General features: G+C 43.2%; 2 protein-coding genes across 3 annotated transcripts; one reads left to right on the plus strand and one right to left on the minus strand.

The window, feature by feature from the left end:
• The first annotated feature begins 19,792 nt into the window (after positions 1–19,792).
• Positions 19,793–22,512, plus strand: avpr2l (arginine vasopressin receptor 2, like). The gene is made up of 2 exons (XM_064344818.1): positions 19,793–20,920; positions 21,343–22,512. The coding sequence occupies exons 1-2, from the start codon at positions 20,080–20,082 to the stop codon at positions 21,429–21,431; spliced, it is 930 nt and encodes a 309-aa protein (XP_064200888.1). The 5' UTR covers positions 19,793–20,079; the 3' UTR covers positions 21,432–22,512.
• A 1,030-nt stretch (positions 22,513–23,542) lies between these two features.
• LOC135259896 (THAP domain-containing protein 5-like) lies at positions 23,543–26,226 on the minus strand. Of its 2 annotated transcripts, none has more exons than XM_064344816.1 (3): positions 26,007–26,226; positions 25,296–25,503; positions 23,543–24,629 (listed from the first exon to the last, which is right to left on the minus strand). In XM_064344816.1, the coding sequence occupies exons 1-3, from the start codon at positions 26,087–26,089 to the stop codon at positions 23,877–23,879; spliced, it is 1,044 nt and encodes a 347-aa protein (XP_064200886.1). In that variant the 5' UTR covers positions 26,090–26,226; the 3' UTR covers positions 23,543–23,876. The 2 variants fall into 2 exon arrangements, with proteins under 2 accessions (XP_064200886.1, XP_064200887.1); XM_064344817.1 differs by lacking the exon at positions 26,007–26,226 and adding an exon at positions 25,810–25,976.
• Positions 26,227–26,245: the final 19 nt, after the last annotated feature.

Here is a 26,245-nt window from a genome sequence, read left to right on the forward strand (position 1 = left end):
CTGTCCATCAGACAGGTTCAAAGCCTATCTCTGGGCTGCCTCTGAAAACCAATTAAGGGCCTAACGAGAGAGGACACTGGCAGATACAGATATATCAGACACACGATTGAACTTCGGACACCCGGCCGGAACGTAAATACTTACGTAAGCGTGCCTGATTTGAAGCCTGTTCACCAAGTAATTAGAAGAAAGTGAAGCGCCTCTTATTACGAGCGGAATAGTAGAAACAGAATGCTAAATTGATCGTTGAAGAGGAACAGCGTGTGATATATCAACAGTGTTGGGGAGTGGCTTACGTTTTGCAGCAGTTTGGTGGTAGTTCAACTACATTTAATTCTGTGTAGTGGTTGTGGTAGTTAATTCTTTTGTTGTCATTTTGAGGTGTAGTTAACTACAGGATCTACCAATTACTTTTGGTCCCAAATAAAACATTTTCAAACCCTTTTGGCCAAATATAATCTCCTCTTTATCTTTTTTCTCTAATCCTGGTTGGTGAGAAGAACTCCACTCCACTCCATCAATGGTCAACTGCAAATTGCCACAGATTGATGGTTCTCCCCATATGCAAAAAGAAGGTATTGTTCACATGTACATCATGTCTGGAAACATGATTTTTTTTTTTACGAAGTAGTTTGAACTTCATTTGTTTAGTAACTGCAGTTTTTCAACCTACAGTTCCCTTTGGGTAGCTTTGCTGTAGTTCAACTAGGCCTATAAGTAATTGGTAGCTTGTGCAACTACGCATTCACAGTAGGTTCCCCAACACTGTAGATCAGAGTATTCTGCGACTGGAAATTGATCAAAATTAGAGTGGTACGTGAACCGGGGAGGGTTATCCAAATATGTTCCCTGAAGAGCGAATGAAAACTGCTTTCATCCAGCTCTCTGGGAAATGGCAGCAATAAATTGTCATTTTTTAAACCGGTCCAGGGTCAAGTTCATATTTGAAATGCAGTAATGCTTAATGTTGGTATAACTGGAAAACACACCTCCAGATCCTATGAATTGTCAATTAAACTTGTTGTGAATGAGCACTGTCATGAATGAAAAAAAGAGTTTTGTTATGAATAGTGGTGAAAATGTATGTTTCAAACAGAGCATATTATATTGACTTATTACTCCGGGGCAAAAAGGCAATGAGATTTCCTTTCATAATCCAAATTATTATTATTAATAATAATAATAATAATAATAATAATAATAATAATAATAATAATAAACTGAAATAGAACTTCAGGTGGTAAACCATAAAATGTGAAATTAGCAATTAGCAGTCATTCAGTGTGTTTAATTTTACCAAACAATGTCTCATATCATTTTAACCAGCAGTGTTGCAGAATGTGGATTGCGCAAATCTGCTGTTGCTAAGGAACAATTATGCGAAACAAGCCCATTGAATTCCCCAACTGTGAATAGCCATCCAGCTTTGCATTATTATTCTCTGTACAAGGTGTACAGGCCCACCGCACAGACTCAATTAACCTTTACAGAAGAGCCCAAGTTCACTCTGAATGCAATATGCCTTGTCCTAAAAATGTCTCGTGTTAAATTAATTCAGTTTTTACATTTTTGTAACTGAACGTCAAACCGTTGGAACACCGGAGGAATTTGCTGTACGAAGCGATCCGTCATAAGGCAGCGGTATCTCCCTGATGTCAGCGGGCCACGCTAGCTCTTGTCTAGACCGTTCGCGCTCTCGGTCAGCCCCGCGACAGCACGGCGCAGCTCTCCGTCCTCCTTCGCGTCTGCTCGCCGGATTCTTCGAGTATTTGCGCTTTCTGTCGGAGCAAACAGAATACTCTAAATGCCACCGTGGATGACAACTAGGCTATTCAGTCTTGACAGCAAAAATAATTGCCCGGCAACCTTTGGAGTCATGGCGACGGCGCAAACACTCGGTGGAAATGCCAAATGCGAATCTGCAGCAGTTTCCTAGAATCATAATAATTTTCCAATTTTTCCAGCTGGTGTGACTGATACGTTCCTGAATGCATTGTCTTCTGCTTTTTGATCAGCAATATGATCGACATCTTAACAAGATACCTTTGTTCAAACAATTATTGGATATACAATGCATAGACATGAATTTACAAACAGACATTTGACAATTGTTTGGATCCTATACAATTTTATCCCACTCGTGGCCTTAATGGAGTACACTGGCTTTTTTTTGGTCTCAAAAACAATAGCCAGTAAACAACAGGATTAACAAATATGATAAGTTGTGTGAGAGATAAGTCTGAGATGGCTGTTATTCGTCAAAAATTAAAATAATAAATAAGGATGAGGTTTGCTGTATTTTTAAGCACAATGTGAAAAAATAGGAAGTTCTGGTATTTTACTTTGAACACACATAAAGGCTAAACACATGCACATAATCTGAAATCGCCCCCACAAAAATGTGGCTAGCACAGCCTTGCACAGAAAAGCCCAGGAGTGATATCAGTCCCATCAGTCCCACTGCAGCAGTAGAGCCAGCAGTAGTGACAGAAATGATCCTTTGAGGATTTTCCACTGCACTTTCCTGAGAGAGAGAGAGAGAGAGAGGGAGGGGGGTGGGGGTTAGGGAAAGGGAAAGGGAAAGAGGGAAAGAGTATCTCTGCCAGCAGGATTAAAACAACGCCAAGTGTAAATCCTAGAGTTAGGGGTTCAAAACCCAGAACAGATGTGCACATATGTGTCACACTACATAATGTATTTCATTAATAAACAATTTTACAGAGAAAGGACTTACCCTTTGTGTGAGTGTTTATCTGTGTGTGCGTGCATTTGTGTGTGTGTGTGAGGGTACCTTACAGAGGTCTGCAGCTCCGGTTCTGGGGAGCTTACCTCACCTGGTCTCTCTGGTCTGAATCCGTGGCTGATTTTTAGGCGAAAACAAAAGCCAGCAGAAGCTGTGGCTCTCCAGGACCAGGGTTTCAGAGCCCTGTACTAGAGAGCAGGGCGGGACTGGCCGATTTACAGCGCTTTGTGTTGATGTGCATTGATGCCAGTGAGGACATATGGAACTGTAATGCAGGGGCTATTTTTTTTTTTAGATTCTTCAGGTTTAACATTGCCCCCATCCCATCACCCACTTTAGGTTTCAATGCATTGGCTATCCAACACCCTAGAACAGGACAGTAGGTCTTAGGTCTGGTGGCATTATGGATCTATAAGAAGCTGCTGATCCTGCACTCAAGTAAAAATACCTAGGGTGTGCACACAAACACAACTACCTATACAAAATAATATTTTTAAAGCAGGCTACAACTGCTAACATCTATACAAATGTTGATCTGATGATCTCTTTTTTTTTGCGTATGTCCTACTAATTACAGAATCGAAACCGGTAACAGCTTGGCAAGTTATTTGCAATCTTTAATTTGCCAACGGTGACGAAGACGCCGGAAAATGAGGGAGCCCCAGGAGGGGTACTGGCGGGATCAAAGAGGGGTACTGGGCCTCATTAGGGAGAGGCAGAGCAGGAGGCCGGGGCCCCCGCTCCAACAGAGCCCCAGCGATCGGGTGGGGGTGGGGTAGAGTTATAATTTGGCAAGAAATACATTTGTGATTATTGCCAAAGCATACAGCAGTGCTACTACAACATACGTAATGTGAAAATAGCAATAATAATCATCTTCATCATCATCATTTCCTCTGTCAAATAAGAAATTTAACACGATGCCACAACAAGAGCTCTGTTAAGGGCTTTCCCTACAAACTGCACCTCCTGATAATTCTGTCGTAAAGTGTCTGGTATCCTCACGGGGGTGCTGGTCAGATAATGAATGACAGGACCCTCCCGGGCTTCACACAAAGAAATCCCCAGATCTTGAATTGTCCAGCTGCTGAATAAGACCGCCAGCAGTGAAGCACCTTTAAAGGCTTAAAGACAAGAACAAGCCCTTTCAAAGGAGGAGGCGCATTCGCCATCGCAAGAAGAGCCATGTATTTGTAAATATATACAATTATTTCCCCCCCACCTTTGAACACTGGAGGCAAGACCATTTTTTTAAAGCATTGAGCTCAAACCGCACGCTAAATTCATCCTTCATCACAAAATTGGGAACTCGCGTGACATTCCGAGCTGCATCCCACAACAAAAACGGCGGTTCCCTTTTCAGAGCGGGATATCAGTCCTTTTACAGTAACGTCTGAAGGATTTACGGCCCGTCTTTTGATCAGGGGCCGTAAAACCTTCAGCAGGAATAAGCAGTTAAGTGCGCTGTGGAGCTCCAAGGCTGGACTTACAGAAAAGGCAGCAGGAGGAATTTCCGCCCGCTAAACATTAGCGCGCGGTAAGTGCTGAGACAGCTCGGCACGTTTCATATGATAGTACGCGCCACAGCGGCCTCCGCTAGCTAGAGAAATGCACCATGGGAGGAAGCTAACAGGGTTTAGTCCTAATGGAGAAGCCATGAGGAGGAGTCTGCTCGACCCTGAGGAGACCGTTGATACAATTAAACCGCTGCAGCATTTAGCCTTCATCATCTGACTCGTTCGTCTTCTCGTGGGAGCCTAGATTTGTGCATTTAGTACTGAGCCATCGCTATATGAAAACAGCTTTCCAAGATCAATAAATAGCACATCTGATGCTATTACGAAATGGTATATGAGATGGTATTGTAGAAAGGTATGCATGATGCTGTTGAATGATGCTATTGTGTTTTGATCTGTAATTTTCCAAGAATTAAACATACAAGAACTTATGGGAAAGCTGAGATACCTGCAGCTCAGTTAAGCCTCTTTTTGTCCTGATTATAGCCGTGGTCGGCGAGAGAATTTGAAATCTCCAAACCAGAAACAAGTTTCAAGTAACCAGTGTCTGCTCTTGAGTGCAAAGTCATTTGTGTTAAGGGATTCTTTGATGTGATGAATTATTCAGTACTGATCCACAGAAGTCATTTTCTCACTCGGAACTACAGCTGAAACAAACAAACAAGCCCCTCCCACCTCGGACGGGACTGGCCTACTGTGACCCGCTGGCTAGGCGCTTAGCCCGAGCGATGCCATCCATGGGGACGGACAGCCCCAACCTTGGCATCTTTCCCTATTTAGTCATTTGAGGATGTTTTTTATTCCCCTCCATTTTGGCTCTGGAGGGGCTACGCTTGGCCAGCGGCCCACCACCAGCTCTTCACACAAGGATTACAAGCTGGGACATATTTGGACTTGGGTTTTAAATTCGAAACAATGGCCTGTTTAGGAAAATCTGTGTGAGCGAGCTAGCATCCACCCCCACCACCACCACCACCACCCCAGCTCACCCCACAATCCCTGATCCAAGCTGTCAAACACTCAGCATGGTGCGTGTCAAAGGTCACTTCCACTCACTGGGAATCCGGAGCTTAAGCCCATCCCCACTTAAACGTGTACTTTCAATTTGTAAAAAAAAAAAAGGCAAACCATAGAGGTTAAAATATCCTTAAAAAGCTAAAGGTCAACCACCTTCCTGCTTTCCTGTGATCACCATTGCTGAGATTGACTCTGAATTACGCTGATTCGATCATACAGCTCTCGTCCAATGGAAAATGCTTATTTCGAACTGAAATCATATTCGAACTGTTAGTTTTTATATGTGCCTCTGTAACAACCACAATGCTCCGGGTTCGAAGGAATGGCACCGCTATAAATCGAAATAACGGCTTTCACACCCCGGGTTAGTTGCTCCTCTTAGACTGCTAATAGTTCTAAGCTTCGGGCGTTCACGGCTAGGTCACCAATTAGCCACTGGGATTCTCCGGTACCGCGATTAACCCCAGTCTTTTTCGCCTCGTTAAGTGAGCTACTGTGCTCAAGGGTCTGCAATTAAAACTGCACACCACATCAATAAAAACATTACCAAATGAATGCCACCAGAGGGCTGCACCTATGGAGAGAACTACAAAAGCACTTGCCCTTCCAATATCTTTTGTTGGAGTAGCTTTCAACTAATGGAATTCAGCCAATCAGTTGCACTTTACTTGAATCGCGAATAAATGCAAGCAACCATGTTGCTCATCACATACACATATTATATATCTGTAGATTGGTCAATAAACAGGAAGTGCAAAATGTGATTCACCCCTGCACTATTTTTGCTCCTTAGATCTGGCCCCCATTAATAAAACTGTTGGAGAGCCCTGCACTAAACACTCTGGACAAGGAGGAACCTGTCCCTCCAGAGATGGGCTTGGCACCGAGACAGCAAGAGGTCCGCTACGCTGTGAGTCTGATTTAGGAACCCGGTTCTGATAAAGATTAACTGGAATCCTGTTGCATATATTTGGCTGTGTCTGACGCCCAGCTCACCACATAAATAAGGCATTAAGAATGCCAGGGATGTGGCTTTCCTTGCATTCCATCTCAATTATTGTGTACAAATAAAGAGTAAATGTATAGCGCAACACAAACAGATAGGCTTGTTCTTGTGTGTTTCTTAAAGATTTCAAATACCAGTACGGAAACTGGCTGTCTTGGCCCAAGTTAAATGCTTCCTGTCGGATGCATAAGTTATCCTCAGCTAGTTCACTTAAAACACTCCAGTAAACATGGGTGATTTAGGAGTGATTTAGTCTATATAAACATCTGCTCTGAGTACAGTCTGAGCCCTATGGTCTAGACCAGGGGTGTCCAATCTTATCCATTAAGGGCTGGTATGGGTGCAGGTTTCTGTTTTAGCCTAGCACTAAGACATGTGATTTTACTTCCCAAGTTCTTTACTGAAGACCATAATTAGTTAATTAGTTGAATTAAGTGTTGTAGTGCTGGGCTAGAACAAAAAACCTGCATCCACACCAACCCTAGGATTGGACACTGCTGGGCGTAGAGCTCAAATCCAGCCCAAGATGGTGACAGTGGGCTTGTTCCAATTGCTTATTTTCACTCCTTGTATCCTTTCGTTGTGTCCTTTCCTCACTTCTTAGCCACTCCCAATAGAGGATGCAGTGAGGATAGAGGAATCGAGGAGACATGTAATAGGAAAATGGAACATCCGTGTTCACTCAAGCGTCAGTTTGAAACCACAGGAACTACAGATGTGGAAGATGAGGAGAGGTGGATCCATAGGTCGATCATTTATATGTCTAGTGTTCTAAAAAATACACTTGTGTATCATTGCTGAAGTATCCTACAGGAGCCTCTTGTAGCTATTTGCTCCTTCAAGCAAAGGAGCATTTAATGGATTGGAATGTTCCTAGAGACAGCAGACCTTGATCGATAAAATAAGCCATTGGAATGAGCCCAAAATGAGCTGGATTTTGGTGCGTTTCAGTACTAGTGATTCATTGGAAAAATAATCCACACGCCATGTTGCCAAGGCCTCAATTGGCTTCAGGCTTTAGGTCCAGCCTAGAACTGGAACACCTAATTCAACTAATCAAAATGAATGAGTTGAATAGTGGAATCAGGTGTTTTTCTGAGAGCTCAGGTTCAGACACAGAACTCCTTGTTAAGGTTGTTGAGTGGAGGCATGAGGAGAGGTGTAGTGCAACCATTGAGGACAATATTTGGTGAAAAATCTACAATAAAAATTTCACAGACCAATTACAGTGTAGAAATGAAAAGAAGCCATAAAAGAGCGTTTCCTTTCATACTTTCACTCTTCTCTATCTCTCTCTCTCTCTCTCTCTATGGCCCGAGGCCTGTGGCCACAGCCTGGATCATTGTCCTGACGAATGGAGGTCCCTCCATCCCTCATTATGTAATTACACCGACCGGTTCCCCTCCCTGACCTTTGACCCCTGAGGTCGGAAGGGCCTTAATGAGGTTCAAGTTCCCCCGCCATCTCGGGCGGCAAACAGAGGCGCGCGATGCTTACAGACGCCATCTGTGTAAGGGGAAATTGCTAACGCTGCCTCCAGGCCAGGAGAGCGTCTGAGCTGGCTGTGCCACCCTTCGTCCTCCCCTTCTTCCTCTCCTTCCCACCTCAGAATGAACGACAGACTCATGAATCACTCGCTTCCTCCGCCCGAGTCCTCCCCCCACCTGCTCAAATAAAAGAGGAGGGAAAACAAATATCGAGCTAGCGCAATAATGTCGTTTTTTATTTAGGAATGCAAGAAATCCATTTCAAAGCAACGGCAGAATAGAATGCAATGTAAAGTGCTCCTGTTCTTAATGTTCATTTCCATTTCACAGGCACTGAGAAGATTTCCTGTGCAGGATCTGCATCACAGGAGGTTTTCACAATTATCAGTAGATTTGCATTAATTAGCTGTGTGCATATACAATAAGTACACAGACACAGACACAGAATGCTTGAGCTTCACTCTGCACAATAACTAATCATTGAATTCATGCAAGAAGTATGTAATATAATCATCTCTCTCTCTCTCTCTCTGAACATAACTTTGACAGCTCTGAAAATGGCTCAATAAGGAATTTCTTTTTTTTTTTCTCAAAGAAGAAGACCTCATCTCACACTGTACCAGCTGTCAGAGAGAGAGAGTGACACTCTCCTCCACGGTGTGTAATCAGCCAGCAGACAGGTCTAATCCCTGCTGGAAGAGAGGGCTTCTGCCCCCTCCCTGCTGGGGGGTGAGGGGGCTGAGGGGGGTGGAGGGGAGGAGAGGCGAGGGGGGGCACGAACAGGCCCAGATTCCTCAAATACAGTCCAATGAAAGGTACAAATCTCAAGGGATGAATGAGATGTGTGCTGCCTGCTGGAGAGGGATCTGGAATCTGTTCCCAGAATCTGTTAACTTGCCCTCTAGGGGCGCTAGTTATTTACTATATTTGTGAAAATGCAGCAGAGACAAATGCTTCAGATTTCCTTATGACACATCTTTACTTTCTGTCCTTTCCACAGTCATGTCAATGTGTGCACTCTCAAACAAGCAGCAAGTTCTCACAACTTTTAAATGACAGTTCACTAAAAATGTTAAATACAGCCTACCCCTTTTGAAAAACAAAAAGGAATCTGCTGAAATCCCTTTCCTATGGACAATAGCAGAAGAGCTCCTCCTACAGGGAACAGATTTGGGCACCACACCTGTTGCCCTGCCTCCACTGTTGCCTGGCACCCTGAGCTATGCAAGCGTGCATGTACCCCTGAGCATAAAGGGATGCCACAACCAGCTTTCCTTTAGAGCCTGTGCCCGCCACTGTGACTGCAAACTGCAAACACCCTGCTTCCACACTGGATCAAAGCCAAACAGTGACATTAGCATTTTAATCACCCAAATGAAAGAATATTACTTCATATCTTAAAGGGGGGGGGGGGGGGGTACGTGTACTTAGAGATAGAGAGTACTTTCACTATTCATGAGGTACGTTAAGCAGCCTTGAAGTGCCATATAAGCCTTCTGGGGTTAGGCACTGTTTTTTTACTTAAGAGGTAAAATAGTTTTTAGTCTTTAGAGGACACATTCAGAAATAATCTCTGTGCAGCTTTAAAGGAAACAGGGCTTTTTTTTTATAAGAGGCTTAACAAAACTTTACAGTAAGCCGGTTCATGAATAAACAATGTTTATCCAATTAAGATATGCGTAAACCTCACATGCAGAGGTGAACCTGGTGTTTAATGCTTTCTGTAGTACTGCTGGCACCATCTATATTTAATTCATCCACACTCTATTGTGCATAAACATCTATGGTATGAGATGTTATGTTTCCCTAGAGATCCACGTACTGGGGTCAGAGGTCACGCTGGGGTCAAGGTGTCACCAGCAGAACTAATGAAGGCATGCAGGCTAGGGTCAGGCTCACGCTTGAAATATTACAGACATCGTGAGTGCCTTGGTCTCAGCTATGACCATACATCCACGGCACTCTAGCATGGCTTGCTCCTTCCTGCCAGGAGTAGGGTGGGTTTTAGCAGACAGCCACTCTGGGTCATTCTGGCAGTGTCCTGTATTAAAGCCATGCTTCCCACATCCCACCACTTAATGTAAAAACATCCTGCAGTACCGTGTGTGGCCTGTAGGCTGCCGTGCCTCTGATGTGCAGCTGGCATGGCAGGGAATTTCACTTTGTGTGCTCAGACTTCTTTTTAAACAACTGAGGCAGTCATTAGCTCCATTGTGATCATCAAAGCAGAGGCAGATTTTTATTTCATTCCCAAAACCGCACTGTGATTCTTTTCAATCAGGATTTGACGGCGCTAAAGATCTCCCCCTGATTAGAGCGTGATTGATAATTAATCACGGAGACTGTGACTGACACGGACATTTAACCCGCTCCACAGCGCAGGGTCCCCCCGCGGCTCTAGCAGGGGTTCCACGTTACTGGTCTCCGGGGTCTGCTTTTGGTCGCGCTTTCATCTGAGAGCTCTTTTCTTCTGCGGGAGGTAGGTACGGGCGAGCTCTCGACCCTTCGCCGTCGCCAGGACAGCTTCCATAGCAACCGGTGCGCAACCCACCGCTCCGGAAACACACACACAGATTTCATCACCAGCTCTTGATTTTGATGTGCCAATTACACGCAGACATGACATTGGCGACCGTGTGGAAGAGACTAGCTATTTTTACACTGCTATAAAAAAATCTCAATACCTCTCAGTAAGACAGAGGAACCTGGGTTGCTCAGATAAAGCAGGAAAGCACATATTTTATCTTATATTAAGCATATGCTTTTACACAGGGTGACTTATACTTCTTACACACAATCCATCGACACAGCTGAATATTTTACAGAAACATTAGAAGACAAGAACTGGATCTGGTCAGCATATCGTCCTTATGCTCAGGTCCGCAAACAGTGGCTGTTAATGAAGTACACATATCAATATTGGACGTGACCCATGTCCATAATACCTGGACATTCCCCAAGGCCCAGTGCTAGAGATCTTCAGGGTCTGCTGGGGTCCCCAACCCTGGTCCTGGAAAGCTACAGGGTCCTGTAGTTGTTTTCTGTCACTCAATTAAAACAGGTGAATCCTCAGCTAGCTCACTTCCCCGGGCTTCTTAGGTATAGAGAGTTTTCGGATTTTAAGGTGCAAAGGCCAACAGGACTCTACAGAGCTAAGGTTGCCTTCCCTGCTTGGAGAAATACATGGTGGACGTATGTGCAAATATGAAAAAAAATTATCTGAGGAACGATCGTCATGACCGTCCATGTGTACAATCCCATAATTGTTACACCCCACCTCTACAGCTAACACGCAGTTCACGGTCACCTTCAGTGGAACCTGCTGGACTGAAACAGGCCCATAAAAAAAAATACTTTCCATATGAACGGACCTCTTTTATTTCAGACTTTTGCTTATGAATTAATGTATTCTTTCTGCATATTGCAAAAAACACTTTTTGTGCACTTCTGACACAATGGGCGCATTGAGCGGCGCTGGACGCGCGTTCGCACCGAGTGGGAGTGGAAGCCAAAGGGCGAGATGACTGCGCGATGAGGGAACTCCCGCACCACAGACGACAATGCCGGGAAAACTGGCGGCTGCAATACCGCCGGTCGCACGGCCTTTTTTCTCCTCCCTCTCTCTCTCTCTCTCTCTGTGTTTCTCCTCTCTCTCTCTCTCTCTCTCTCTCTCCTCTCTCCCTCTCTCCCTCTCCCTCTCTCTCTCTCTCCCTCTCTCTCTCTCTCTCTCTCTCTCTCTCTCTCTCCTTCAGGAAAACATCAGAAGGACCACTTCAGCGCGTAAAAATAACTCGAGGAGAAGGAGTCCGGTTTTTTGGTTTTAAATGAAGGCACTCGTGAGCTTTTAGACGGGGGTTAGAGAGCCCGCGGACAAAGCCCGCTGCGGAGAGAGGAAAAACAAGAAATGCGCTGAATTGGGGGGTCTCGCTGGTATTTGACATGTGGAGAGCGCTCGGCCCTGGCACCGCACTCGAGAGGGGATGAAGAAAAGATGCTCCGGGAATGGTGGGAAAGAGAAAAAAAAAGGTTTGGAGAGGAGGACAAAAACTGAGCACAGAAACGAGTCTGAGTTCCGCGGCCTCTACTGTACCCCAGCTGACCGGAACGGAGAGTAGAATCTTTCGAGCAGTTTCCATAACAACAGAGAGCAAACACAATCCCGGAGCATCTCGAGGCGCTGCCAATCAAACGATAGGGGCAATGTGATGAGAGGCGGGGGACCTGAATGTCAAGCAAATAAAGACGACGAAGCCTGGGAATTAGATTACAAAATGTGCTGGTGAAATGATAAATTAAGTTTGAATAAGATGTACTGCAACAGTGTTATGAATACAATACATGGTTACGGTTTATGTTTTTCCAGCCCACGGCCCCATTTGATAATTCTAGAGTTCCATCATATGTTATTATTATTCTAAAATTATCCAGGCACATTTGATGCAATTCCCCTTTAACCAGCACTATATCTACTGTAGTAGGCTGCACTGCGTATATGGAGCTAGGTGGAATATTCTCACGGACCTCCATGCAATGTTTAGTCTATCAGAGCAGCCTGCATGCACCAGAGTTTGTATAGCTTAAGTGATCAGATGCAGTGCTACTAGGGAGGACATAGGTGATGATCTGTGAATTAAGAGGTATTGCATTTGGGATTCAAAGGAAATGGGATGAAGGAGAATACATGCTGAATTACCCCGAAGACAGCGTTAGCATACTTAACTACCTCGGCTGACCCACTTTCCCATTTAGCGGGACTGCCGTTATTCCGACATTCTCAAGATATAATCAGCCAGGCTCGATTGAAAATTTAACGAGTCTGGGAGTTCAATCAGACATGGGTGAGGAGGAGGAGGGGGCTGGGGTGTTCTGAATGAAGTGCGGGTCTCTTGGAAGATTATGTTAGACCGCGACAGACAGGAAGGATCAGCATTACCTTCCATTCATTCGTAGGAAGGCCGAGCTGCTAACCCAGAAAAAGGGGAGAGCTTTCATTAAGCCTGTGCCGATTTTTGGGGAAAGCTGTACGAGCTTGTGGCAGCAAGCACAACACCTCTTGCCATGTGCTTTCTGTGATCTGCCACCTTCGATTTCCGATTTGGGAAAAAAGAGTCTGAAGTGAGAGAAAACAATTAGATCTACATTTCAGAATTATGGTGACCCAATATATATATATATATATATATATATATATATATATATATATATATATAATTAATATCACTATGCATACCAAACTCCATGGAAGACAGCAACAGTCCATATAGATAATAAATAATAAATGAAATAATTCTAGTTAATGCAGTTTAACTCTTTGCAAGCCCTGACCTTGAGGAGTCCTTCTGGGAAATGTAGTGAAGGGATGTATCGATCGGTAAAGAGGCTGAAGCTGAAAGCTGGCAAACCGGACGGTTGGTTCTCCTGTGCCTCTGCAGGCAGACTTAGCCCAAATGCTTCCCACTCCATCCGGCCTGGTCAGTCTCATTCCTGTCACAGCCCTTTCTCTGGGGATACCGATTCTGGGAAACCGGGATCCATGATCTACAGCATGCAACAACAAAAACAACCTTATTTCATGACCAAAACATCTCAAGCAAATCAAATCAGACAAATAATCAGATGTTGAGTATTGACAGAACAGAAGGAATTGTCAATGTATATGCTGCAGAAAAGCTCTCATGTTGCAACACTACTCTGAATTAAAACACAAAAACACATACCCACACATACACACACACACACACACACACAGATACACCCACACACACAGACACACACATACACACGCACCCACACACACACACACACACAGACACTGACAGTCCTAAAACAAAACAGACAGTAATCTACACGGGCTGCATTAACTGTCTATTTGTAAAACAGGTAACATCCGGCCAGAATAGGAATGTGGGAAAAGGGCACTTAGCTCTGGGGCGAAAGCCTCCAGTCACCATGGAGACGACTCGTCTGGTATCCAGGACATGCATTAAACGGGGATACGTCAGCAGAAGCACCTTCGCAGCATCGACCGGGCCCGTTAAGAGGCCCCGTCTCTCAAAAGCCCTCGCCATCAGCGACCTCCATCACGTCTGCAGACTGAACTCATCTTACGTTGCTGCACGCTCCCGGTCTGTCTACCCTCCAGTCAACTCCCCAGGGACGAGCCAGGGCCAGGCGAAGGTTGCTCCCCAGCACAAACCAATGCAAGCAGGCCAGAATGGTGGTCGAGGCTAAGATGGCCTTTCACTGCCTCCTGATGGACTGGCCGGTCATGAACCACACCCCTGACTACAGTTCCTAAGGATGTAATTCCAGGGCTTTTTAGCTGACAATCCACGGATTCCATAAATAACAGATGGTTGGAAAACGGTGGTCTATATTTTTGGCAGTAACCAAATTCTCTCCTGGTAATAATTTTTGGCTGTGACTGTGCCTTCTGTCGCTCAGGGGAGACAGTGTCTTTTCAGCATGACTGTATGCCTCCATCACAAAGGTCCAGGATGCCACTTGCATGAGCAAAACGGCATCCCTCTCATTTGTTGTCCTGCTCACTGCTGCCATCTAGTGGGAGTATGTCATGTACAGGAATGACTTCGCCATTTTTTGAGCTGGTTTCACCACCTGCAGTAATTGCCTCTCAAAGATGTCTGGAAATAAGACAGAGAATCTAATTACTGTCCCGTTTATTTATTTTTAAATTCCCTCTGGAAAATGGCCATTGGGAAACGCTGCATTACAACTTTCCAAATGTGTGGTCTACAAAAATGAAGATTAATTGATGTTCAAGGTTGCAAATGTAATGAGAAGGAACTGAACACAATCTACCTCTGCTTACTGAAGCTGATAAGGGTTTTTAAATATCACTGAAAGTAATGCCAGAATTATCAATCTGAATGTTTTTGTACCTCACCACCTCTTATGTGTGTCCAGTAATAAGCAACAAAATGCTCTACCGCTTAGAATTCCCGAAAATTACACACACTCTCTTCCTCTTTGTTGCTGCTATTATTGCTGTTAATTGCCGCAATACATCATTTATGACCTTCCATTTCAGCGAAGCTCTGCATCAGCAAAGTGCTGTGTTTACTGGATTAGCTTAGAGAGAAAGAAAGAGCTCAGTACAATTCCACTCGTAAAGCAGAGTGGATTTTAGGCTCCTGTCCGTGGTCAGGGACAGTGATGAAACTGCATCTTTATGAAGGGAAACACACCGGGGCACATATCAGTTTTCATGGATGTTATCGTGCAAACACACTAAAAGAGATCTTCAGCATTCCTGTTCAGCTCTTTGTTTTAATATGTGCAGAGCAAATGTGTCCTATCTCATCCAAAAGGGGCCTATGTGGGTGCAGGTTCTTCTTTTAGCCCAGGACTAAGATACCTGAATCATCCAGTTAACTAATTCTGGTCATCAATCAAGACAGTCAAGATAAACAGAATCACATGTCTCAGTGCTGAGCTAATACAAAAACCTGCACCACACTAAAAAACTATTATCAATGTATCATTAAATGTAAATCTTCAAAACTGGCATCAACAAAACAACTGAGAAACACAGGTGACAAATTAAGTTACGCAAATTCCAGTTACCCTTTAAGCCGTTATGCTTTTCGGCGATAATAAAGGCGGGTCAGAGGAGATGCCTTCCCCCTTTTTGAATTGGGGGCCCCCAGATGTTTTCCATTTTAAGTAGGGTGACGGGGATAAACATATGAGCCACTGGCTCACTCTGAGCATTAGTGCAGCATGCAATGGGCGTCCAGATGTGCGCGTCATGTGCACTGCACTTATCCTGTGCGGGGGATTAAACCGTCACTGCTAAAACGCGCGCGGTCGCACGCTATATTCAGACGCACCCAGAGACGCAGTGAAATCTCAGGGCAATTGAAATTGGGTGCAGCGGCTGTTGTCCCACGCTCCACTAAAACCATCACGCGGCCCCTCGGCACATAATTTGTCTGAGGACCCAGAGCACCGGCTGTCTGTGGACTCAATGACTCCACCTAGTGGTGATCTGAGGAATGTCCACCGAATACTGCAGCCAGTTGGGGGCAATAACGTCCTGCAGTCTGATTCTTACAAACACACAAATGGGCCATGGGTACATTTCACCTACTTGAATGTACACACATACTTGCAAGTACACGTGTATGCACACATATTTGACAGATACAGTTTAAAAATGAAAAACATTTGTCCAGGTGCACTTTCAAATACTCTCTATTCACATTCAGATGCAGGTGTACATGTATACTCATTATTTTTTCATTCCAATAAAAACAAATACAACAAAAATGTTTTCCTGGATATATGAACATGCCCCTGCTATATAGATCAAACCAAGGTTTATCTAAGAATAATCAATAGATGCACAAACACTTATGCTCTCAGTTTGCTTTTCAGTAAACAGGATCTTTGGCCTAGTAACTGTATTTATGTTCATCGCATGAAAGTTGCGCCAAAAGCTGAAGGAAGTTACTGAATGCAAAGATATATACTGTAAATATTGTACAGCGACTCAGCAACTGGTAAAGGCAATTCAGGAATAATAATTTACAAAATTACTAACACCAGGTGGCAGCAGGTACTAACAACAGGTGAACTATAAAAATTGTAAAAAAAAAAAAAAAAAACACTCTTGAAGAACATAAGTAGGCAGAAAAAATAAAAGTTTTACCTATGGGTTGCTTTTAGGGCATAAAGGCTGCCAATCAGACAGCACCGTTGTACGTGTGGAAAAGGGCTGTAATAATTATAGGGGTCCACAAAGGGACACTCCAGGGCCCCCAGGGGCACAAAAATACAATAGAGTCAATGGTGGTGTGGCCCAGGGTTTTTATGGGGGTCAAAATCACTGGTGGGGCTCCTGCAATCATATCAAAGGAGCTCGTGCTCGTTTCAGGACCATGGAGAGCACAGCAGAACCTTTTTCTAATTATTTCTTTTGTTCTCGCTATTTATTTTTGCCGGATATAAATCCACACATCATACTGCCAAAGAAAGTGCACAGATTTACTGAATAGCATTCTCTGCATGAGATCGACATGTTTGAAGACTATTATAGTATACTGTTTATAAGTGAGCAACCATGAAGTCGATATGTTCGTCAAACTAAGCATAGTCTATGTAAATACGTATGCTAATAACAGCTTGGATGCGATGATATTAATGATTCTCATGCCATGTTTACATTTGCTTGTGAAAGTCTGGAAGTGAAAGAGACTGCAGCTTGTGTCTAACATTTTTGTAGTTTGGAGGAGAAGGGGCAGGGTGCCTTATGCAGAACCGACGCACACCTGGTTGATATAACACCTTTGCTAGCCATACATTCAGATCGTGACAGCAATACTGCAATATTAAATTCCTAAATTATTTCAGTCATTAATTCAGGTTTCATGTGGGATGTTACACAAATGTGAGAGAACATATCCTGGCATTGGAATTCTTCATTCGAGATGACAGCTTAATCAGATGTATTGCTGTTCCGCTGAGCGGGACTTGCGGCAGATGGGATTCATAACAGAGCTGGTTACGACACTGGTTTCAATGCAAATGATGGATGTTACCAACCGTGCCTTCGGTAACATGTATCATCACTGTCCTTGACCATGTATAGCATTCAAGGCCATGCTAGGAACAGTGACATATGAAAACATAATAATTTTGTCTTATTGCGTGCAATGTGAAATTACTTCAGAAGGACTAGCTACCAAATGTATATCAAATAACTATTGATTGCCAGTTAATCATTACAGCGGCAATTCGCTCTTTCTTCTGCGTTCCATGTAATTCATACCGTGACTCATCCCCATAGCAACAAGGTCTTGCAGAGTGCTACTTGATTACAGTACTAAGCCTGGGGTTGGTGGAGCTGTCTTTATGTGAGCAATCACTCCAAATGCGAACAATCGCGCTAAATGTGAGCGTTGGGAAGTACAGCTGACGTACTGTTATTTGTACAAGGCTTTGCCTTTATGTTTGAGAAATGAAGCGCTCTATGATCAAGGCTCTTTATAGAAAGCATTTGCATATGTCCATTAATGTCAGTGACCACTAAAACTCATTGTTGTGCAGCCTGACTTAACAAACACTCAACTCCTCGGTATAATAGCTCTATCTATGCTACTTCTGACAAACATACCCTCAGACTTATCTGCTACTTAAAACCCTGCAGTCTCAAGCTCTGTCTTGCACCAACTACAGCACTTAACTGTGTTTAAGCATTACCTGCTACAACCAGTGGCGGCGCTGACAACATCAGCTGTCATTGCCTAGAGGAACTTCTTGAAGCTATTGTGGATAAGAGCACACAAAATGCCTAAACATAAATTAAAAGGTACTCTAGAGCACCCCCAGTACATTCTGTAAAGGGCTCAAAATGTGCAGCACGGTGGTGCAGGGAGCAGCGCCATTGCCTCACAAGCATGAGGGTGCAGAGTTCCGTGTGGATGGCCATTGTGTGTGGAGTTTGCAAGTTCTCTGTGTGTCCGTGTGCGGTTCCTCTGGGTGCTCTGGTTTCCTCCCACAGTCCAATCCAATGACAAAGGTGACCCATCCAGGGTGTATTCTTGCCTTTCACACAATGTCTGTAAATATTAGGATGGTGGCATAATTTTTGTTAGTTTCTTCTTTACAGCATTTGAAATTAAACAATGAAGGTTAAAGTGCAGGTTGTGAGCTTTAATTTGCAGGTATTTACATTGAGCAAACAGTGTAGGAATTTCAGCCCTTTTTCTATATAATCCTCCCATTTTAGAAAACAAAAAGTAATTGGACAGTTGGCTGCTCAGTTGTTTCTTGGCCAACTGTGTGTTGTTGCATCATTAGTTCATGTTCAAAAAAAAAAAAAAACAAACAAAAAAAACAAAACAAAAGGAGCTGATTCTGGGTGTGGTATTTGTATTTGGAGTCTGTTACGATTGTCGCTCAACATGAGGACCAAATAAGTGTCAAGGCCAGAAAAGCAGGCCATCACACAGGGTGGAAAAATCTGAATAAATCATTCAAATACAAAACCAAAACATTGGGTATCAAAATCAACTGTTCGGCACATTGTTAAGAAGCAAGGACACACTGGTGAGCTCAGTAACAGTCAGTAACCTGATAGACCTCAGAAGACCACTGTGGTGGATGACCAAAGAATATTTTCAATTGAGAAGAAAAACCTCTTTTCAACAGTCAAACAGATCAAGAACACTCTCCAGGATATAGGCACAGATGTGTCAAAGAATAAAAAAGAGAACACACCAGCATAATCTTAGAGGGTTTGCAGCAAGATACAACAACACTGGTAGGTCTCAAGAACAGAATGGTCAGGTTAGAGTTTGTTTTTAAAAAAGTACATTTAAAAAACTTTATTGTTCTGGAACAAACTCTTATGGACAGAAGAGATGAGTATTCAGCTGTATCAAAGTGATGGAAAGAGGAAAGTGAGGAGAAAGAAAGGAACTGCTTATGATCCAAAGCACGCCCCTCATTTTTAAAACATGGTGGAGCTAATATTATGGCTTGGGCATGTATGGCTGCCACTGGAATTGGCTCAATGGTCTTCATTGATGTGACTGCTGATGGCAGCAGCAGGATGAATTTTAAAGTGAACAGAAACATCTGCTCTGATCCAACCAAATACTGAAAACTTACTGGGCGGCACTTCACCTTGCAGCAGGACAATGGCCACAAACATAGGCTACTGCTAAAGCAACCAATTAGTTTTTCAGAGCCAAAATGTGGAAGTGTGACTGCATATTAATTATTATATATAGTATGCGTTGTGTACATTATTGCATTGGAGAAAAAAAGTATGCATTTTTCCAAAGAAAGAAAAAGTATAAAAGTTATATATGTGTATGCATTAGGAAAGTTATTGAATTTGTTTTACTTGACCCTTAGCTTACATAGCTTTCCTGCTCGTGCAGGAGACGATAAGAATAGCTCTAATTACTCCTGCTACAGGTAATGGTCGGGCCAAATGCTCACGAAATGTCTGCTCATTAAGATAGTACTCAACTTGGCAGAACAAAATAGTGTTTCTACCCATTAATTAAATTCAGTCATATAGCGAAACTGTTCCTGCACTCCGTAGGCTGAAGAAGGCAGCGCCCAGCCATTTGATCATTCAGACGTTGGATTGGCCAGGCATACCCGCTGCTGTCTGGAGCGTCAAATTGTTCTCCACTGTCAAATATCGATCATGGAATTGCACTAAAGTACGGTGTAAGATTTTTTTTTAAGTTAGAGTAACCGCACACTACTACCAGAATAAGAAATAAAAAAAAAACAAAAACAAAAACAAAAAAAACTGTGCGTGCTGAGATGAGTTGCAACAACAGTTCAGAATATGGGCGATTCGAAAATCCAAGATGCGAGAACAGAGAGGGGGAGAAACGCTTTGCATTTATCAAAGTTGGCGTTTTGGGGTTTGTCTTTGTGTTGGCCGCCTGCGGAAATGCGTTTTTGTTATACGCACTGTGGAGGAAACGCAAAAGAAACACGAGGACGCAACTGTTCCTTCTGCATCTCTGCTTGGCTGATCTTGTGGTCGCGTTCTTTCAAGTCCTGCCGCAGCTGTCGATGGAAATTACGCACCGTTTTAAAGCCTCTGACTTCGTGTGCAGAGCGGTGAAATACCTTCAAGTCGTCGGAATGTTTGCTTCAACTTACATGATAGTTGCCATGACCGTAGACCGCTACAACGCCGTCTGCAGACCCATGGTGTCTTTCTTAACAGGTTCTTTTCGCAGATATGTCGCGATCGGGGCATCCTGGCTGGTGTCTCTTCTGTTCAGCACCCCGCAGCTGTTCATTTTTTCTTTGCAAGAAGTTGAGAGACACGTGTACGACTGCTGGGCGACTTTCATAGAACCCTGGGGGAGCAAAGCATATATTACCTGGATTACTTTATCGGTCTTCGTTTTTCCAGCCGTGATTCTTCTTTACTGCCAAATAAAGATTTGTTTGGAGATTTATTTGAATATGAAAAGAAAGACATTGCAGTCTGACAAAACAGAAGGGCGGGCGAAGGGTATATCAAGTACCATGATGAAAACGGTTAAAATGACGTTTGTCATCATTCTTCTGTACACCATATGCTGGAGTCCATTTTTTGTCGTCCAACTGTGGTCCGTGTGGAGCCCCAGTACCGCGCCAACTGACGGTACGTGCAGAACATTACGTATGCATGTAAATGGAATGATATTGTGGTTTAAAAAGACCACAATTTAACACTCAGCCCCGCAAAGACGGTAGACTGTCATGTCCTCCGTGAATAAATAAATCAATAATACTCCGGAGTTCCCAAACGATTCATTCTACATTCATGAGATTAATTCTGTATCCACCAAAACAGCTATATTTATACATTCAGTATCGATTAAATTTGTGTCGAACGACTTTTTTGATAGTCAAATCAGACCATCACTGCCGAAATCATTAATCTATACGTACATCGTGATAACATTTGAATTGCCAAACTGAGGATCTGTTTTGGTCTGGAACCACAATAATAGGCTACACTTGTGGTTTGTGTTACTAGGGCTGTCGCGGTGGTGCTCATGATTCCCCGTCTGCTCCTTTCAGGTCCAGCGTTCATTACAATCATGCTGCTGGCCAGTCTCAACAGCTGCACAAATCCCTGGATTTACCTATACTACAGCAGAGCCAACTGAGGAGACGGGCGCGTCAAACACGCCTGCACCGCCAGAAAAGCGTCAGCTATATGCCAAAACACTGGTGATGGCTCCAGCACACAACTTTTTATTTATTTATTTATTTATTTATTTATTTATTTATTTATTTATTTATTTATTTATTTATTTAACTTAATTTATACAAGGTAGGTACATAATACCAAATTTATATACAACTGGTTTGCCTATGTCATGAAGCATTTCAGGCGCTGTTGAAGTCATAAAGACCATATAGCAGAGATTTGAGCCTGCAAGTTACAAGTCCTATTCCGTTACTGCTACACCACAGTGCTGTAATGATGAAACGAATGGCAAAACTTCTGTAAATTTGCTTAATGTTGTTTGATGTATGCTACTGTAACATGCATCAAGATAAGGTGCATGGCTTAAGCTGGTAAAGTCGTCAAGTAGTGCATTATTTCAGCACTGTCCAAAAGTCCAGTATATCCTGTGCAGTATAAGTCAAATAATGTTAGAGTTGGACATGTCTGGCTCCAAAATCCAAGTCCCTGACTGAAGACAGAATGCATAATTATTTTAAGCAGGTAAATGTTGCTCTGGTGTATCGCCATGTTTGTTTTTGTACAATCACAAAAAAGTGTTAAAATTCATTTATCAGCACTAAAATATATATATTTATATAGTGTATTATTATGTGATGTTACTCTTTGTGACAATGTTTGTGGATCATTAAAAAATGAAGCACTTGCCCTCTGTCTGTTGCCTGCTGCTAATATCAATAGTCCTCCGTATATATCAGTAGTCCACTCTACAATAATCCAAACAAATATTTTATTTCTTGTTCATTAAATAAGAGTTAGAATTGATTTCAAAATCTTACTCATCAACTTCAAAGCACTGCACGGTCTGGCTCCACCTTATATTACAGAATTACTGACATCATACATCCCCGAAGGGTACTTACAATAGATCAGCTCAAACCCAGATCTTTTTCTGTTTCTCCAATACAGAGCACATCCAATCTTTGGGCACATCCCTTTAACTATTAGAGCCTGTTTTGCATTTTTTTTTTTAAACTTTTGAAAACTCATTTGTTTAAAGTGGCATTTCTGTAATTGCTTTTGCCTTCTGCTGTTGCTTTTACCATCTGTTTTTGTACTTGATGGCTTTAATATTATATTTATTGTAATTGTTTAGCCGTTTTAAATGTTTTATCTTTGTAACATCTGTTTGAAAAAGAGCCGTATAAATAAAGATTTATCATTGATATTATTATTATCACTATATCATGCAATGTCAATACAATATTTCATTTAAGACATGGTTACATTTATGCACACCCATTGACATCAGCAAATTCAGGTAATATTGCACAGTACATTTTCTTTTCTGGCTGTAATTTACTGTGGAAGGTCACATCGGAATGACTATTATGTACGTAACAGAACAAATGAATGAATGTATTTCATATATTTCAGGCGTGAATTAAACTAAGTTATTCATTAATACCTCTGGCTAGAATGAGCCCACCCACTTAGACTATTCGTTTTTTTTCCTCACCAGTGTTTGGATTTTTTCCCATATGATTTTATTTATTTATTTTTGTACCTACCTGCTGTTATTTTGGGCACTTCAGGCTTGGTCATTTCCAGTTTTCACATTCCCCTCCAGCATTTTTCTGACAGCATCTCATTTAATTGATTTTCATAAATTTGGCCATCTGGATTGCATGGTAAATGTTGACTGTATTAAAATTCCTTCACAGGCCTCCGTTAAAATTCAGACATTTCAGGCAGTCAAAATTCTTTCGACTTTGAAAAACCTTAAGTCAAATGAAATACCATTGACCAGTGTTCATTCAAAAGTGACAAACTTCAAAATCAATATTAAACATCATGCCAGGAATGCATAAATGAATTGTTGAGACTACTTGTTTGTAGGGTGCACACCACTGGAAACTCTAGATAAGTCATTCTGACATGTAAACTTTGTAAACTATGCAGTGACATTATTGGACACAGCTAAATACATTTTATTTAGATTTCAGAGCAAAATGGCAAAAATATTACATTATTGTTTTTAAAAATGATCAGACATAATACTGTCCTCCACAAAAAAAAGTACAAAAGTACAAAGATTTTACTATTTTATTAGGAAATTCTCAAACCTGCATCATTCCTCTCTGCAAACCAGGACACAAAATTCCTAACATTTTGCAACCCCGACCCGCCCCAGAAATGGATTTCATCAATACATTTCAGAATTGGCACAGCCAATTTTTTCTCAGTTATTTTGTAGGAAAGGTGCAAATACACGCCCCCTTGAAATACAGTTCTCCTGCAGAACAATGCACCTACACTGCAACAAACAGTGCAAAGTGCAATACGTCTGTGTAAGTACATTACAAAATGGTGAAATGCGAAACCTGTACAAAATAAAAACTTTTCACAAGAGGCTAAGCCCCTAGAGAAAGACGGTGGTAAAGTAGTCCTCCAGCTCTTTCTGCTTCTCCGCGCAGACGACGTTCTCTCTCTTCAGGTGAGCGATGACGGCCTCCAGGGAGGCGATTTTGGCGACCGTGTCCTCCTCCCTCTTCTCCAGCTCGGTGATCTTCAGGTGGAGCCCGGCGATCTTGCTCCAGAGCTGGTCCTTGTCTGTGTTCTGCCGCGAGTACGAGTGCTCGTACAGCAGGCCGTGCTCGCCGTCCGTGACCGGCCTGTCCGAATCGTCCCCGCTCCGCGGTCCTGGGCCGGCGCCATCCGTGGGCGCGGCCTCGGGGGGAGGCTTGTCGCTCACGGGTTCGGGCGAAGCCGACGGGGGGGCCGTTTCGGCGCACAGCGCGGTCGCGGCCGGGCCCCCGTCGGCCCCGCGGCGGAGCTCTCCCGGCGCTCCCACACAGGAGGTCACCAGTATCCTCTCACCCCCCAGCGACCGATTGGCCGTCTCCGTGGTGACGGCAGCTTCACGGGAGGTCACGGTTTCCAGGTCCAGGTCCCTTATGAGCAAGAGGGTGGGAAACGAAGGGTCGGCCGCCTTAGCCGCAGGCTCCGGCTCCTTCTCCGCCGAATCGTCCTTGTCCTGTCCGCACGTATTCCTTTTCAAAACCAGAGCTCTCTTCTTGGGTGGAGCCGATGTCCCAACAGGCTTCACGCTGATGCCGGACTTCCTGCGCGCTGGCTTCAAGTTCTTCTTACAGCGAAGCTTACTAACTTCATCCTATGACAAAAGTGGGAAATTACGTCAATTCCACCTCATGAGGAAAAGCCGCCTGCGAGCCAGGCCTAATTTCCCAATCAGTTCCTGACCTCACTAATGCTCTTCCGGCTGAATGGAAGCAAATCCATGCAGCAATGCTCCAACATCTAGTATAAAGCTTTCCCAGAAGAGTGGGGATTGTTATTGCAGCAAAGGGTGGACCAACTCCATATTAATGTCTATAATTTTGAATGAGGCGTTGGATATCAGGTGTCCACATACTTTTGGCCATTTAGTGCAAGTTCTGCTACAAGTTTACTCACACAAGAATTATGCTATATAGGGATGTCACACATGCCATCCCGCCAAGTTATGCCTTCAGGCGCAAGTTACAAGTTTGGCACTTTTTAGGGATTCCCACAGAAACAACCACAATGATCACAGACCTTCACCCCTTAAAAAATATTCATTTCTGTACCTTCTGACTACAAGTCAACAGACAGAATTCACAAACAACTTCACACGTCCACACAATAAACCCCCAAACTTAAACTTAGAATGACCACATTCTCTTCAGATGGTAAGATGAAAAATTGGCCAAATAATTGAGAAAATATTGGGTAGCACTGATTTGGAATACAGCTTATTCAATTTGTGTGATGCATATGACATGTTTCCCCATTGTACCTGTATGGGGGTATCTTCACCTTCGTATATGAAGGGGAAAATGGTAGGCACAGCGGTGTGCTTTAAGTATCGTATCCCCCATCGTAGATCGAAAGAATCCTCCGTGAAGTGATCGCTACACAGGTACTGATGCCGACTCGGGGTCCACTCCTCGCGTTTCATGTTATCAACCCATTTCTGCAGTCGTGCTTCGTCTCGTAAAGGAAACCTTCAAATAAAGAACAAATGGCAGTACATTGCATAGTCAATGCAAAGCTCTCACTAATAACACTTAACCACTATAATCACATTTTATTCCATCTTGCAAACAATTTACAGCTAGTCCACTGTTCACGCTTGCCTGTCTAACAGACCGTAGCAGTGTCATTACCCTGCTGCAAGTAATCTCTTACCAACTGCAAACTAGCAAACGTTGTTTGCTGTTTAACTAGCTAGTAACGTTCACGTAATCATACGGAGCTAGCTGTATGTATCAAGCTGTTATTTACTCGGTATCCAAGGAGTAAAAACTCACCTAGCTAGCTAGCAAACTGTGTAAAAGTTCAGCATCCATTAACGTTATTGGTTAATGTTGGCAATGATAGCTGATCGTGCAGCTTGTTGGCAGTAGTAGCTATTTCATGTTTCTTTACTGTCAACCTCTTGTTTTGTATAAAATTCCTAGCCAGCATGTTAGCAACAACAGCTAATTCTAGAGAACGTAAAACTTACGGGTAAAAACTAATTTTCTTGTTGTCTTTCGAAGGTATACCACCACGGTTTTTACACAGCTTTACAGCACAGTAACGAGGCATTTCAAACCTGAGGAGGTACACTGTTTTCGGCTAAAGGAATAAAGATATATTCACTTGTTATTAAGCCCGAATACGCTAGAAATCTTAAGCTTTCCTTCATGTTCTATTTCCTAATGATGACGTCGTGGAAGGCGGATGTTGCGTAGCCGCTTTTGG

This window comes from Anguilla rostrata, chromosome 7, assembly GCF_018555375.3.
Source record: "Anguilla rostrata isolate EN2019 chromosome 7, ASM1855537v3, whole genome shotgun sequence".
Classification (NCBI taxonomy): domain Eukaryota; kingdom Metazoa; phylum Chordata; class Actinopteri; order Anguilliformes; family Anguillidae; genus Anguilla; species Anguilla rostrata.